This window comes from Hemiscyllium ocellatum, chromosome 46 (genome assembly GCF_020745735.1).
Source record: "Hemiscyllium ocellatum isolate sHemOce1 chromosome 46, sHemOce1.pat.X.cur, whole genome shotgun sequence".
Taxonomy (NCBI): Eukaryota; Metazoa; Chordata; class Chondrichthyes; order Orectolobiformes; family Hemiscylliidae; genus Hemiscyllium; species Hemiscyllium ocellatum.
In genome coordinates this window covers 7,319,936-7,334,289 of record NC_083446.1, presented here as the reverse complement: position 1 = coordinate 7,334,289, position 14,354 = coordinate 7,319,936, and the positions used below count along the sequence as shown (strand labels likewise).

Genomic DNA, 14,354 nt, shown 5'->3' with positions numbered 1-14,354 from the left:
AGGGACTGTCCTTCTCAGCCTCTCCTCCTCACCTGAGGTGTGGTTAAACCACTGAGGAGAAAGTGAGGACTGCAGATGCTGGAGATCAGAGCTGAAAATGTGTTGCTGGAAAAGCGCAGCAGGTCAGGCAGCATCCAAAGAACAGGAAATTCAACATTTCGGGCATAAGCCCTTCATTAGGAATCCCAGTCATCTCTCTCTCTGTCTAATGAGAGAGCAGTCCTACAGTCTGGGAAGATTATACTGATTTGATAGTTGCCTTGGGACTTCTTAAGTGAGTGTTGAATCCAGACCTGCATAAAATCTACAGACGCTTCTTCCAGTTTTCAAGATTAAATACCTAGCTTGTAAACCAGTTGGGTCTTCTTAATAAACATATTTATTATCAAAACTAAGCATATTCAATAAAGAGTGAAGAATTGGTTAACTTAGACAGTCATAGATGTAGAAGTATAAATGCTTATCCCCGTAAATGACACACATTCCTAAGGCTTGGGTGAGATTGATCCCAGGCTAGAGTGCTCCTAACAGTCTCTGGAGTAATGTAGATTCGTCAGTGTCAATACTCCTCATAATAATGGGCACATTTTCTCCCTCCTTGGTTATGAATAGGAAGGGTTTAGAGGGTATGGGCCAAATGGTGGTGTCACAGTGCTGTGGCTATCAAGAGGTTATTTCATCCTGATTTTATCTGAAGAGAGGTTGTAAGTCAGAGGTACCAAGCTCCCTGCTGAAGACCATTTGAGTCAACAGCCTCTGAGGCCTTGGTTTCTTTTAAAAGTTGGAACAATAGAAGCAGCCTGGCTGGGTGTGGCCAGCTCACTCACCAGGTTTTCTAGTTTTTAAAAAACTTTTTAGGCTTAACTTTAAGCAGAAGCGATTGGGGTCTCAATGGAGTTGGAATTTTCAGTGAATGTCTCTTGGCTGGTAGGAAAGGTTTGGAGGGATATGGGCCGGGTGCTGGCAGGTGTGACTGGATTGGGTTGGGCTATCTGGTCGGCATGGGTGAGTTGGGCCAAAGGATGTGTTTCCAGGCTGTACATCTCTATGACTCTCAATGATATTCATAGTGGTTGCATCCTTGTGAGGAGAAAGGGTCAGTTGCGTATTGTGTTATATGGCAATGCCATCAATCTAAATGGGATAGATTTCGGACAGATCTACAGCTCAAATCAGCTGTGCTGATGCTAGACTAGGAAAACTGCGGTGAGTAACTCACCTCCTGACTCCCCAAAGCCTGTCCACCATCTACAGGTCAGGAGTGTGTCGGAATATTCCCTACTCGCCTAAATGAGAGCAGCCCCAAGAACACTCAAGACCCTCGACAGCATCCAGGACAAAGCAGCCCCCAATAGATTGGCACCACATTCACCATCATCCACTCCCTCCACCATCGATGCTCAGTAGCAGCAGTGTGTACTATCTAGAAGATGCATTGCAGAAGTTCACCAAAGGTTCTCAGACAGCACCTTCCAAACCCACAACCACTTCCATCTAGAAGGACAAGAACAGCAGATACATGGAAACACCACCACCTGCGAGCTCCCCCTCCGAGCCACTCACCATCCTGACTTGGAAATATCTTGCTGTTCCTTCAGCGTCAATGGGACAAAATCCTGGAATTCCACACCCTCAGGGTGTTGTGGGTCTGCCCACAGCAGGTGGACAGCAGTGATTCAAGAAGGCAGCTCACCCCCACCTTCTCAAGGGGCAACTAGGGACGGGGAAATCTCTACCATCTGGAAGGGCAGCTGATGCATGGGAATATCACCACATTCCCGCAAACTTCCCTCCACGCCACTCCCCATCCTGACTTGGAAATCTATCGGCTGTTCCTTAGACAATAGACAATAGACAATCGGCAATAGGTGCAGGAGTAGGCCATTCAGCCCTTCGAGCCTGCAGCACCATTCAATATGATCATGGCTGATCATTCCTAATCAGTATCCGCTTCCTGCCTTATCTCCATAACCCTTGATCCCACTGTCCTTGAGAGCTCTATCCAACTCTTTCTTAAATGAATCCAGAGACTGGGCCTCCACTGCCCTCTGGGGCAGAGCATTCCACACAGCCACCACACTCTGGGTGAAGAGGTTTCTCCTCATCTCTGTCCTAAATGGTCTACCCCGTATTTTTAAGCTGTGTCCTCTGGTTCGGCACTCACCCATCAGCGGAAACATGTTTCCTGCCTCCAGAGTGTCCAATCCTTTCATAATCTTATATGTCTCAATCAGATCCCCTCTCAGTCTTCGAAACTCAAGGGTATACAAGCCCAGTCACTCCAGTCTTTCAGTGTAAGGTAATCCCTCCATTCCAGGAATTGACCTCGTGAACCTACGCTGCACTCCCTCAATAGCCAGAATGTCTTTCCTCAAATTTGGAGACCAGAACTGCACACAGTACTCCAGGTGTGGTCTCACTAGGGCCCTGTACAGCTGCAGAAGCACTTCTTTGCTTCTATATTCAATCCCTCTTGTTATGAAGGCCAGCATGCTATTAGCCTTCTTCACTACCTGCTGTACCTGCATGCTTGCTTTCATTGACTGGTGTACAAGAACACTCAGATCTCTCTGTACTGCCCCTTTACCTAAATTAATTCCATTGAGGTAGTAATCTGTCACTGGGTCAAAATCCTGGATTTCTCTCCCTGTGGGTCTACCCACAGCACACGGCCTGCAGCGGTTCAAGATGGCCGCTCATCCCCACCTTCTCAAGGGGGCGACCAGTGATGAGTGATAAATGCTCTGTGATGCCCTCAGCTCACGAATGAATAAAGAACAAATTCCTTATTTTCCCATCGTCAACAAGCCAAGGAATCAATCCTGGCTCAGTTTGGAATGCAGGAGAACAGAGCAGGATCTCACTTGAATGTAAGCTCCCAAGCTGGTGAAGCTGTAACACAGGATTGGTCACGCACCAAGCAAGATATGATAGTCTGAGCCTAGAAGATCCAAGAACCAACAGATTAGACAAAAGCTCTGCCGACCTCAGCTCCAGCTGTGAATTAGACTGGAAGGAGAGTGGAAGACGCTCCATAAATATTCCAGTCCTCAGCGATGAAGAGGCTGAACACATTCGCGCAATAAACAGGGATTTGCATTTGGAGCAGGTCCAACCACCTACAAGACAATGGTCGATCCATCTCGCCCTTCCCCTGAGGTCTCAGCGTCAATGATGCCAATCTTCACCCAAGAGAAGACTGAAGACTTGAAAGGGTTCAGAAAAGATTTAGAACATAGAACAATACAGCGCAGAACAGGCCCTTCGGCCCTGTGAACTATTCTCAGCTCGTCCCCCTACACTATCCCAAAATCATCCATGTGCTTATCTAAGGATTGTTTAAATCTCCCTAATGTGGCTGAGTTGACTACATTAGTAGGCAGGGCATTCCATGCCCTTACCACTCTCTGAGTAAAGAACCTGCCTCTGACATCTGTCTTAAATCTATCACCCCTCAATTTGTAGTTATGCTCCATCGTACACACTAACGTCATCATCCTAGAAAAAAGACTTTCACTGTCTACCGTATCTAATCCTCTGATCATCTTGTACATCATTTACAAGGCTGTTGCCGGAGTTGGAGGATTTGGGCTACAGGGAGAGGCTGAACAGGCTGGGGCTGTTTTCCCTGGAGCGTCGGAGGCTGAGGGGTGACCTTATAGAGGTTTATAAAATCATGGGGGGCATGGATAGGGTAAATAGACAAGGTCTTTTCCCCAGGGTACAGGAGTCCAAAACTGGAGGGCATACATTTAAGGTGAGAGAGGAAAGATTTAAAAGGGACCTTAAGGGACAATTTTTTCCCACATGTATGAAATGAGCTGCTGGAGGAAGTGGTGGAGGCTGGTACAATGACAACATTTAAAAGGCATCTGGATGGGGACATGAGTAGGAAGGGTTTAGATGGATGTGTGTTCAATACTGGCAAATGGGACTAGATTAATTTAGGATACCTGGTCTGCATAGACGAAGAGGACTGAAGGGTCAGTTTCCATTCTGTACAGCTCTATGACTCTACGCACACAGTTCCAGCAACACTAAAGACGTTCAGCAGCACCACCCATGTCAAAACAGTCCACTCAACCAGTGCTGCAAGAAACACTTTGAACATTCACTTCCTCCGTCAGTAACCCACAATGGCAGGAGTGAGTGCCATCATATGCAAGTGACTCACTAAGGCTCCATCTCCAGCCCCTTCCAAAGTTGTACCACCTATCACTTGGAAGGATTAAGACAGCAGATGCACAGGAGCACCATTAAAAGTGAAAGGTTCCCTCTCTTAAAAAGTGTCTGCAGCTGACGCTTACACTATTGCTTCTCTGTCAATGACTCAGCACTTAACCTCCCCTCTGACCTTTACCCTGTGTTTTGCGGGCCAGCGGGGAGTAGCCTGTGATTGCCGAACCCGACCTAAACCTCCGAGCCGCGCATTATCCCATCTCGGCACGATACCCGTCATTCGTCCGCCAACGCTGGGGTCAAAATCCTGGAGCTTCCTCCCGAGCAGTTTTCCAAATGTACCCACACCAAATGCAGGGCCTCAGGGAGAAAAATAATCACCAGCTAAAGGGTAATAGGGGTGGGCAAGAAATGTAGGCCTTGCCAACCAAGCTCACGAAGAGATTTGAAAACGATGTACTCAGTGATGTTGCGGAATACAGTCTTGCTATCCTTCCCATAACAGCTTAACTCTGAGCGTGAGTGGGCTGTTAGACTGCTAGCGCATAAGCGAATCAGACCTTTAACCTGCGAGATCTTGCCTCACAGATCGTTCAGTCGCACTGCACGCAGTGTCTCATTCAGTGATTTTAGCTGTGAAGAAAGATTAGATAGACTGGGTTTGTTTTCACTGCAATGCAGGAAGTTGAGGGGGCGACCTGGTGGAAGTTTGTGTGCATGGCAACGGATGGAATGAAAAGTGTGAGGCTTTTTCCCAGGGTGGAGGGGACACAGGTTCAAGGTGAGATGGGTGGGGACATTTAAAGGAGATATGCGAAGCAAGTGTCTCACAGAAACGATGGGGAGTGGCTGGAACGCGCTGCCAGGCAATGGAAGCAGACACAGTAGCAGCATTCCCGAAGTACCTGGACCGATACATGAATGAGGAATGAAATGGAGGGAGTTGGATCCTGTAAGGGAAGATGGTATGGAAAGGCAGGATGTGTCAGCACAGGCTTGGAGGGCCGAAGGGCCTGTTCCTGTGCTGCTCTTTGTTCTTGGACGTTGCCCTCACGAGGTGTCTCACTCCCTCCACACCCTCCCCTCCCGCCAGTAGGGCTAGACTTTACCATGAGGACAGAAAGAAGACGTAAAACGGAACAGCTACAGTGAACTGAAGCCAGCGCCAGTCTCGGATTGCAAAAGCTATGCCAGCCAGGATCAGCTGACCAAACGTGTAGGAATAATTGAAATAAGTTGAAACCATGGTTCGCACTCTCATCGGGATCCATTCAAGACCTGGAGGGATTTAAGGGAGAGATTCACGGTGTTAACTCAACCATACAAATCGCTTCCAGTTTTAGATTAGATTACTCACAGTGAGGAAACAGGCCCTTCGGCCCAACAAGTCCACACCGACCCCCCCCGGAAGCACACCCACCCATACCCCTACCCCTGTATTTACCCCTTATCTAACACTACGGGCAACTTAGCATGGCCAATTCACCTGACCTGCACATCTTTGGACTGTGGGAGGAAACCCACGCAGACACAGGGAGATCGTGCAAGTCGGGAACTGAACCCGGGTCTCTGGTGCTGTGAGGCAGCAGTGCTAACCACTGAGCCACTGTGCCGCCCACGATTTTGATATCGCATGGTCACTCATGAGCTCACAATGTATCCCAAAACAACTCAAAGCCAATGAATTGCCTTTGAAACGTACGTACTGATCGAATATAATCAATCACCACAGATGATTTATCCCAGCAATGAACAGCAATGACTTTTATGATTAAGGGTAAAAATATGGACTTAACAAACAGTCTAACAGTTTTTCAGATAGTGGCAAAGACGCTCCAAACAGTGGAGCACTCTGTGTGTGGTGGCTCAGTGGTTAGCACTGCTGCCTCACAGCACCAGGGAGCCAGGTTCGATTCCAGCCTCAGGTGACTGTCTGTGTGGAGTTTGCATATTCTCCCCTGTGACTGTGTAGATCCCCTCCGGGTGCTCTGGTTTCCTCCCGCAGTTCAAAGATATGCAGGTTAGGGTGGATTGGCCGTACTAAATTGTCCCATAATGCCCAGGGATGTGCAGGTTAGGGTGGATTGGCCGTACTAAATTGCCCTATAGTGTGCAGGCTAGGTGGATTAATCATGGTAATGGGCAGGGATGGAGTAGGATGCTACTTGGAGCGTCAGGTGGGCCAAGTGACCTGCTCCTGCACTGTAGGGATTCTATGACATTAAAAATAGATGTGGAATTATCCACACAGCCATTCTCAAGACCTTTTGACCCCTGGCTTTTTCTTTCTCATGGGCTCTGCCCAGGATGTTCGGTTGACTCGAAGAAGTAACTAGGAAATAACGTTCCACATACTCAGGCAGAAGATGTTGAGGATAATCCCGGACAGCGCCATCCCACAGAGAAACCTCCAGAAGCAGAACAAGGGATAGGAGGAGGAGAACGCAGCGCAGGTCCCCGACACTGCCATCTGGAAGTGGGACCAGAGCAGGAGAGTCCTCCTCCCGAACCTGTCAGTGATAAACACATACAGACAAAATGATTTTCGTCATCACAAGCCTTGCACCCGATTTGCTAACTGCTTCACCCACCCACAATCTCATGAAGGTTAATCTTAGGAGCGGGCTCTGTTGAGTCTTTCGTTGGTGTTGGGCGTGACCTTCAGACCCTGGTCTCCCAGCTATTACTGGACTCTGAGCCAGCACTGAACTGTCGCAGAAGCGACTGTGCAGGGTGGCAGAGGAGAGGCTGATTGTCTAATCCACGAGATGGTCCTGTTTGTAACTTCACGTTCTATAGAATGCCTACAGTGTGGAAACAGGCCATTCAGCCCAACAGGTCCACAGTGGCCCTCCAAAGAGCATCCCACCCAGACTCCCCTCCCCCAAACCCTATCCCTGTATTTCCACTGGCTCGTCCACCTGATTTACACATGCCTAGATACTATGGGACAATTTAGCACGGCCAATCCACCCTAACCTGCACATCCCTGGGCACGATGGGACAATTTAGCACGGCCAATCCACCCTGACCTGCACACCCCTGGGCACTATAGAACGTCCAATCCACCCTAACCTGCACATCCCTGGGCACGATGGGACAATTTAGCACGGCCAATCCACCCTGACCTGCACACCCCTGGGCACTATAGCACGTCCAATCCACCCTAACCTGCACATCCCTGGGCACGATGGGACAATTTAGCACGGCCAATCCACCCTAACCTGCACATCCCAGGACACTATGGGACAGTTTAGCACGGCCAATCCACCCTAACCTGCACATCCCTGGACACTATGGGACAATTTAGCACGGCCAATCCACCCTAACCTGTACATCCTTGGGCACTATGGGACAATTTAGCACGGTCAATCCACCCTAACCTGCACATCCCTGGACACTATGGGACAATTTAGCTTGGCCAATCCACCCTAACCTGCACATCCCTGGGCACTATGGGACAATTTAGCACAGCCAATCCACCCTGACCTGCACACCCCTGGGCACTATAGCACGTCCAATCCACCCTAACCTGGACATCCCTGGGCACTATGGGACAATTTAGCACGGCCAATCCACCCTAACCTGCACATCCCTGGGCACGATGGGACAATTTAACACGGCCAATCCACCCTGACCTGCACACCCCTGGGCACTATAGCACGGCCAATCCACCCTAACCTGCACATCCCTGGGCACTATGGGACAATTTAGCATGGCCAATCCACCCTAACCTGCTCATCCCTGGCCACTATGGGACAATTTAGCATGGCCAATCCACCCTAACCTGCACATCCCTGGCCACTATGGGACAATTTAGCACGGCCAATCCATCCTGACCTGCACATCTTTGGACTGTGGCGGGAAACCAGAGCATCCGGACCGATCCCACGCAGGCATGGGGGGAATACAGACAGTCGCCTGAGGGTGGAATCAAACCCTGGTCCTTGGTGCCATGAGGATGAAGTTGGGAACATTACTTATATCCCAGGGATCACGTTGCTTTCAATCAAGCAGCACATGTTAGATAGACAGATCATTTTCTGCAGTTATGACAAAGTCTGGTCTCCTCTATAGGCAATGGAGCTGACTACTTTTAATTGGAGAGGTAGGGTGAAGGGTAGGCGATGGTCTAGTGACATTGTCACTTAAGTATTAATCCAGAGACCCAGCTATTGTTCGGAGGTCCTGGGTTCAAATCCCTGCCATGGCAGATGGTGGAATTTGAATTCATTAAAAATCTAGAATTAAGAGTCTAATAAAATCATTGTTGATTGTTATGTGGGTGCCGTCACAACAGTTAAAAGACATTTAGATAAACACGTGAATAGGAAGAATTTGGAGGGGTATGGGCCAAGTGTAGCAGGTGGGGCTTGTTTAGCTTGGGATTATGGGCGGGCGTGGATTGGTTGGGCCGAAGGCTCTGGTCCATGCTGAATAACTCTATCATGAAACACCCATCTGATTCGCTACTGCCTTTAGGGAAGGAAACTGCCACCCTCACCTGGTCCGGGCCTACACGTGACTCCAGACCCACAGCAAGATAGTCAGAAAGATGTTGTGAAACTTGAAAGGGTTCAGAAAAGATTTACAAGGATGTTGCCAGGGTTGGAGGGTTTCAGCTATAGGAAGAGGCTGAACAGGCTGGGGCTGTTTTCCCTGGAGCGTCGGAGGCTGAGGGGTGACCTTATAGAGGTTTATAAAATCATGAGGGGCATGGATAGAGTAAATAGACAAAGTCTTTTCCCTGGGGTGGAGGAGTCCAGAACTAGAGGGCATAGGTTTAGGGTGAGGGGGGGGGAAAGATATAAAAAGATAGAAATATATAAGAGGGGGCAACTTTTTCACACAGAGGGTGGTGCGTGTGTGGAATGAGCTGCCAGAGGAAGTAGTGGAGGCTGGTACAATTGCAACATTTAAGAGGCATCTGGATGGGTACATGAATAGAAAGGGTTTGGAGAGATATGGGCCTTGTGCTGGCAGGTGGGACTAGATTGGGTTGGGATATCTGGTCGGCATGGACAGGTTGGACCAAAGGGTCTATTTCCGTGCTGTACATCTCTATGACTATGACACTATGACTCTGGGCAATTAGGGATGGGCAATAAGTGTTGACCTAGCTAGTGACACCCTTACCCCATGAATGAATTTAAAAAAACACCTTCAGTGACATCCTGGAACTGAGATGACTGGCCTCCAACATCCACAACCATCTTGCTTTGCTTGACTCCAACCAGCAGACAGTTTCCTTCCCAACGACTTAGCTGTCTCTGTCACTTCCTCCTGCCTCCCCTCTGCAATCTTGCTCCATCCCTCGCCTCCATGCCAGTCCCTCCCCCTCCCCTCACTGCTTGCCCCCCACCGACCGCACTTTCCGCTCCCCCTCCCCCATTGCTCCCATGAGCCCTCGTCACTTCCTTCACAACTGGCTCACTCCGATCCATGGAAGCGAGGGAGGAGTGGGCGGAATGAAGCGAAGGGAGCGAGGAACCTAAAGGTGGGGGTGGGGGTGGGGGAGGGTTAGTAAACGGGAGGCAACCAGAACCCCTATGGTATGCCGTCTTCCTCCTTGGTACCGTCTTTATTGTAAGCTGCCTCCCGAAACATCGCTGACGGGCACGTCACGGGTATTGCTCCATTTTCCGAACGCCAAATCCAACGTTTGGCCTTCCCGTTGGGAACCCAACGCCTGGAGGAAGAATGCCTCACCTTTCTCCTTGGGGCCCTCCAACCACACGGAATCAATGTGGATTCCTCATCTCCCCTCCCCCCCCCACCTTATCCCAGCTCCAACCCTCCAACTCGGCACCGCCCTCTTGAACTGTCCTACCTGTCCGTCTTCCTCCCCACTTATCCGTTCCACCCTCCTCTCCGACCTATCACAATCACCCCCACCTTCATCCAGCTATCGCCTTCCCAGCTACCTTCCCCCCACCCTCACTCCACCTCCCATTTATCTCTTAGCCCCCTTGAGTCACCCACACCTCCCCCACCCCTCAATTCCTGATGTTCTAAATGTCGACTCTCCTGCTCCTCAGATGCTGCCTGACCGGCTGTGTTTTTCCAACGTGTTGGGAACCACCCTTTTTTATTAACCTGGCGACTTCAACTCACTGAGAGAAAGAGAGATTGAGAGTGAGAGAGAGAGAGAGAGAGAGGGAGAGCTCTGCATTTGCAGCTTATCTCTCCCACTGGGCCTTACCTGTCTGAAAGCCATCCCAGTACGATGGATCCCGCCAACACTCCGCCCATGTAGACCGACTGCACCATTTGTCTCAGAGACTTACTGTTGCAGACGAGGTCCCACTGTCAAAAAACAAGAATGGAACCCGTGTAGTTTGAGAAATCGCATCGCAAACAGAAGTGAGCCTCCTAAAAACAGCCCATAAGCGAAGGGGTGCTGGGGGAGTCTCTCAGAACTGACCGGTATTGGGTCACCCGCGTGTTTTATGCTTTGCACTGACACTGGCAGCGCCAATGCTCAATTGCCCCCTGAGTGTCAAAGCAAGGCGTTGTGGATTCCACATTCCAGCTCATAACGCAAAGCTGAATGCCAGAGCTGAGCCGTTCACACTGTTTTCACCCAGAGGATACTGGGATTCTTGGGGCGGACGTAGGTTGGAAGGGGAGCTCCAATTGAGGATGCCCTTTGTCAGAGTTCCCACATGCAGAGCTACAGCTGGCAAAATTTTACTTTGATTAGAATGAGGCCATAAGATCATAATGGCGAGAAGTAGGCCATTCAGCCCATCGACACAGTCCCATAAATTGCAGGTTAGAGTGAATTGGCCATACTATATTGCCCACAGTGCCTAGGAATATGCAGGCTAGGTGGGTTAACCATGAGGAAATGGAGTGGGATGCTCTTTGGAGGGACAGTGTGGACTTGACTGGTCAAAAGGCCAGCTTCCACTCTGTAGGGATTCTATGAATGGCAGTGACCAAAGAGCCTTGCTATTAAAGCACACAGCCCATGAAAAAATTTTAAAAGGTAGAACATACGAAAAGGTCACAGCTGACACCTCACGGTCAGTCCTTCCTCACTTTAGAGGAGAAAGTGAGGACTGCAGATGCTGGAGATCAGAGTTGAAAATGTGTTGCTGGAAAAGCGCAGCAGGTCAGGCAACATCCAAGGAGCAGGAGAGTCGACGTTTCGGGCATAAGCCCTTCTTCAGGAATGAGGGGAGGAAGAGAGCTTCTTCAAGGAAGGCATCCTTGCAAGAGGATTCACAGTAGGTTAATCATTCCTGAAGAAGGGCTTCTGCCCAAAACGTCGAATCTTCTGCTCTTTGGATGCTGCCCGACCTGCTGCGCTTTTCCAGCAACACATTTTCAGCCCTTCCTCACGTTACCAGCCTATCCCACTCCTTTCCCCCTCATGCACTCACCGGAGTATCAAGGTAGGTAAAATGGAGTTAAGACACAGATCGGTCTTTCTATCATTGATTAATGGAATGGGTTAGAACATAAAAAATTAAGACCAGGAGTAGTCCATCTGGCCCCCTCGGGCCTACTCCAGCATTCAGTAAGATCATGGCTGATCTTTTCATGGACTCTGTTTCACTTACCCAGTCTCTCCTGAAATCCTTTCCTGTTCAAAAATCAACTATCTTCACATTAAAAGCATTCAACGAGGTAGCCTCACCTGGGCAGGGAAATTCGACCAATTCTCAACCCTCTGGGTGGAAACATTCCTTCTCCGCCAGTGAAAACCACCTCCCTGCTTTCTACCTCATCGATTCCCTTCATAGGTCGATTGCCTCCTGCCGATCCTGGGCTTCCTAGCTCACCCTGCCAGTCCTGAGGGTGAAGCTTTCACATTCACAACATGAAATGAATGCTCAGCGTTTCAGCGGCAGGGTTGTTGGAATCACAGTGTCCCACCAGCAGTTCCAACAAACTACAGCTCGTCCAGACCCAGGGGAGGACTCGTTCCTCCTGGCAGAGCTGCATTTTTGTCTCTCGCTGCAGCCAATACTCAACGCCTTTAAATATTCAGAGAATCCCTACAGAGTGGAAACAGGCCCTTCGGCCCAACAAGTCCACACCAACTGTCCGAAGAGTAACCCAACCAGGCCCATTCCCCTAACCTACATTTACCCCTAACAAATACGCCTAACCCACACATCCCTAGATACTATGGGACAATTTAGCACGGCCAATCCACATTAGCCTGCACATCCCTGGGCACTATGGGACAATTTAGCATGGCCAATCCACCCTAACCTGCACATCCCTGGGCACTATGGGACAATTTAGCACGGCCAATCCACCCTAACCTGCACATCCCTGGGCACTATGGGACAATTTAGCACGGCCAATCCACCCTAACCTGCACATCCCTGGGCACTATGGGACAATTTAGCATGGCCAATCCACCCTAACCTGCACATCCCTGGATTGTGGGAGGAAACCGGAGCACCCGGAGGAAACCCCACGCAGACACGGGGAGAATGTGCAAACTCCATACAGACAGTCGCCCGAGGGTGGGATTGAACCTGTGTCCCTGGCGCCATGAGGCAGCAGTGCTAACCACTGAGTCACTATCCCTGCCTGCACCATGAAAGATACAAAGGCACCTCACTTGAATGTCAATGTCGAGTTCACCAGCAGGGTGGGGTGGGCGGGACAGGGGGAATGACTGAACGGAGCTATCGTTTCTTGGGATCGTTCTTGACAGCGTTCCCGATGCTAGCAAGGCCGGGCCGTAGGGCCTTTCGCTGCTTTGCCCTTGGACTCCGACCTGTTGAAGTGCGAAGGATTTCGCAGGTACGGGATGTGATTGGTTTGGTCATTCATCTCGAAAGATTAACCTTTGGGAAACCCGTAGTGGTAAGCAATCTAAGTGGGAGGGATTCATTTTTATTCCTTGTTGAGTTCAGCCTTCAGTGAGGACTGGCTGACTGACTTGGAGGCGAACCACCCAAACAGACGTACCACCTTGACCCTTCCATCTCCGGGTCAACAGCGCCTGGCCTGGAGGCAGTTTAACCCTCCAGCACTGTACTGACAGAACCCTGCTTTATCGGCATGAGGGCTGTCTCGATAGGGGACAGTGTTCGCTCCTCAGACAACCCCAGCTTCAGATTAACTCGTAAATGAGCTCTCTGTCTGCGGGACCTTGTTCTGGTCTTCGCGTACCCATGTGCTTCGAGAGTTGCAACGAGCGTTCTTAAACCCCAGCGATTCCAGCTCATGTCAGAACGCGATGGTAAGATCAAGGCTGCAGTGTTATTTGTTTTAGCGGGGACATGAACGCCTGGACCCCTTCTTCAAATGGACCTGTTTGCTCAGAGTCTGAGAGTCAGCACTTCTGTTTGACCATGGCAATAGCCAACTGTGCTCCCGTTTTTGCCTGCACACATTGTAAAGTAGAATCCCTACCGGGTGGGAACCGGCCATTCGGCCCATCGGGTCCACCCTGACTCTCTGAACAGCATCCCATCCAAACCCGCCCCAACCCACCACTGTAACCCAGAATTTCCATGGTTAATCCACCCTAACCTGTACATCCCTGGGCACTATGGGACAATTTAGCGCGGCCAATCCACCCTAACCTGCACATCCCTGGGCACTATGGGACAATTTAGCACAGCCAATCCACCCTAACCTGCACATCCTTGGGCACTATGGGGCAATTTAGCATGGCCAATCCACCCTAACCTGCACATCCTTGGGCACTATGGGGCAATTTAGCATGGCCAATCCACCCTAACCTGCACATCCCTGGACACTATGGGGTAAATTAGCACGGCCAATCCACCCTAACCTGCACATCCCTGGACACTATGGGACAATTTAGCACGGCCAATCCACCCTAACCTGCACATCTCTGGGCACTATGGGACAATTTAGCACGGCCAATCCACCCTAACCTGCACATCCCTGGACACTATGGGACAATTTAGCATGGCCAATCCACCCTAACCTGCACATCCCTGGGCACTATGGGACAATTTAGCACGGCCAATCCACCCTAACCTGCACATCCCTGGGCACTATGGGACAATTTAACACGGCCAATCCACCCTAACCTGCACATCCCTGGACACTATGGGGTAAATTAGCATGGCCAATCCACCCTAACCTGCACATCGTTGGCCTGTAGGAGGAAACCCCCACTGACACGGGAAGAATATGCAAACAGTCGCCTGGGGTCCTTGGTGCTGTCAGGC

General features: G+C 50.1%; 1 protein-coding gene across 1 annotated transcript in view; it reads right to left on the bottom strand.

The window, feature by feature from the left end:
• LOC132836226 (solute carrier family 22 member 6-A-like) overlaps positions 1–14,354 on the bottom strand; it is a 37,989-nt gene that overhangs the window by 21,515 nt on the left and 2,120 nt on the right. The window contains exons 2-4 of the mRNA XM_060855556.1: positions 10,382–10,485; positions 6,535–6,689; positions 5,289–5,457 (exon numbers count right to left, since the gene is read on the bottom strand). Coding sequence (XP_060711539.1) covers positions 5,289–5,457; positions 6,535–6,689; positions 10,382–10,485 — 428 coding nt within the window. The remainder of the gene's footprint in view (positions 1–5,288; positions 5,458–6,534; positions 6,690–10,381; positions 10,486–14,354) is intronic.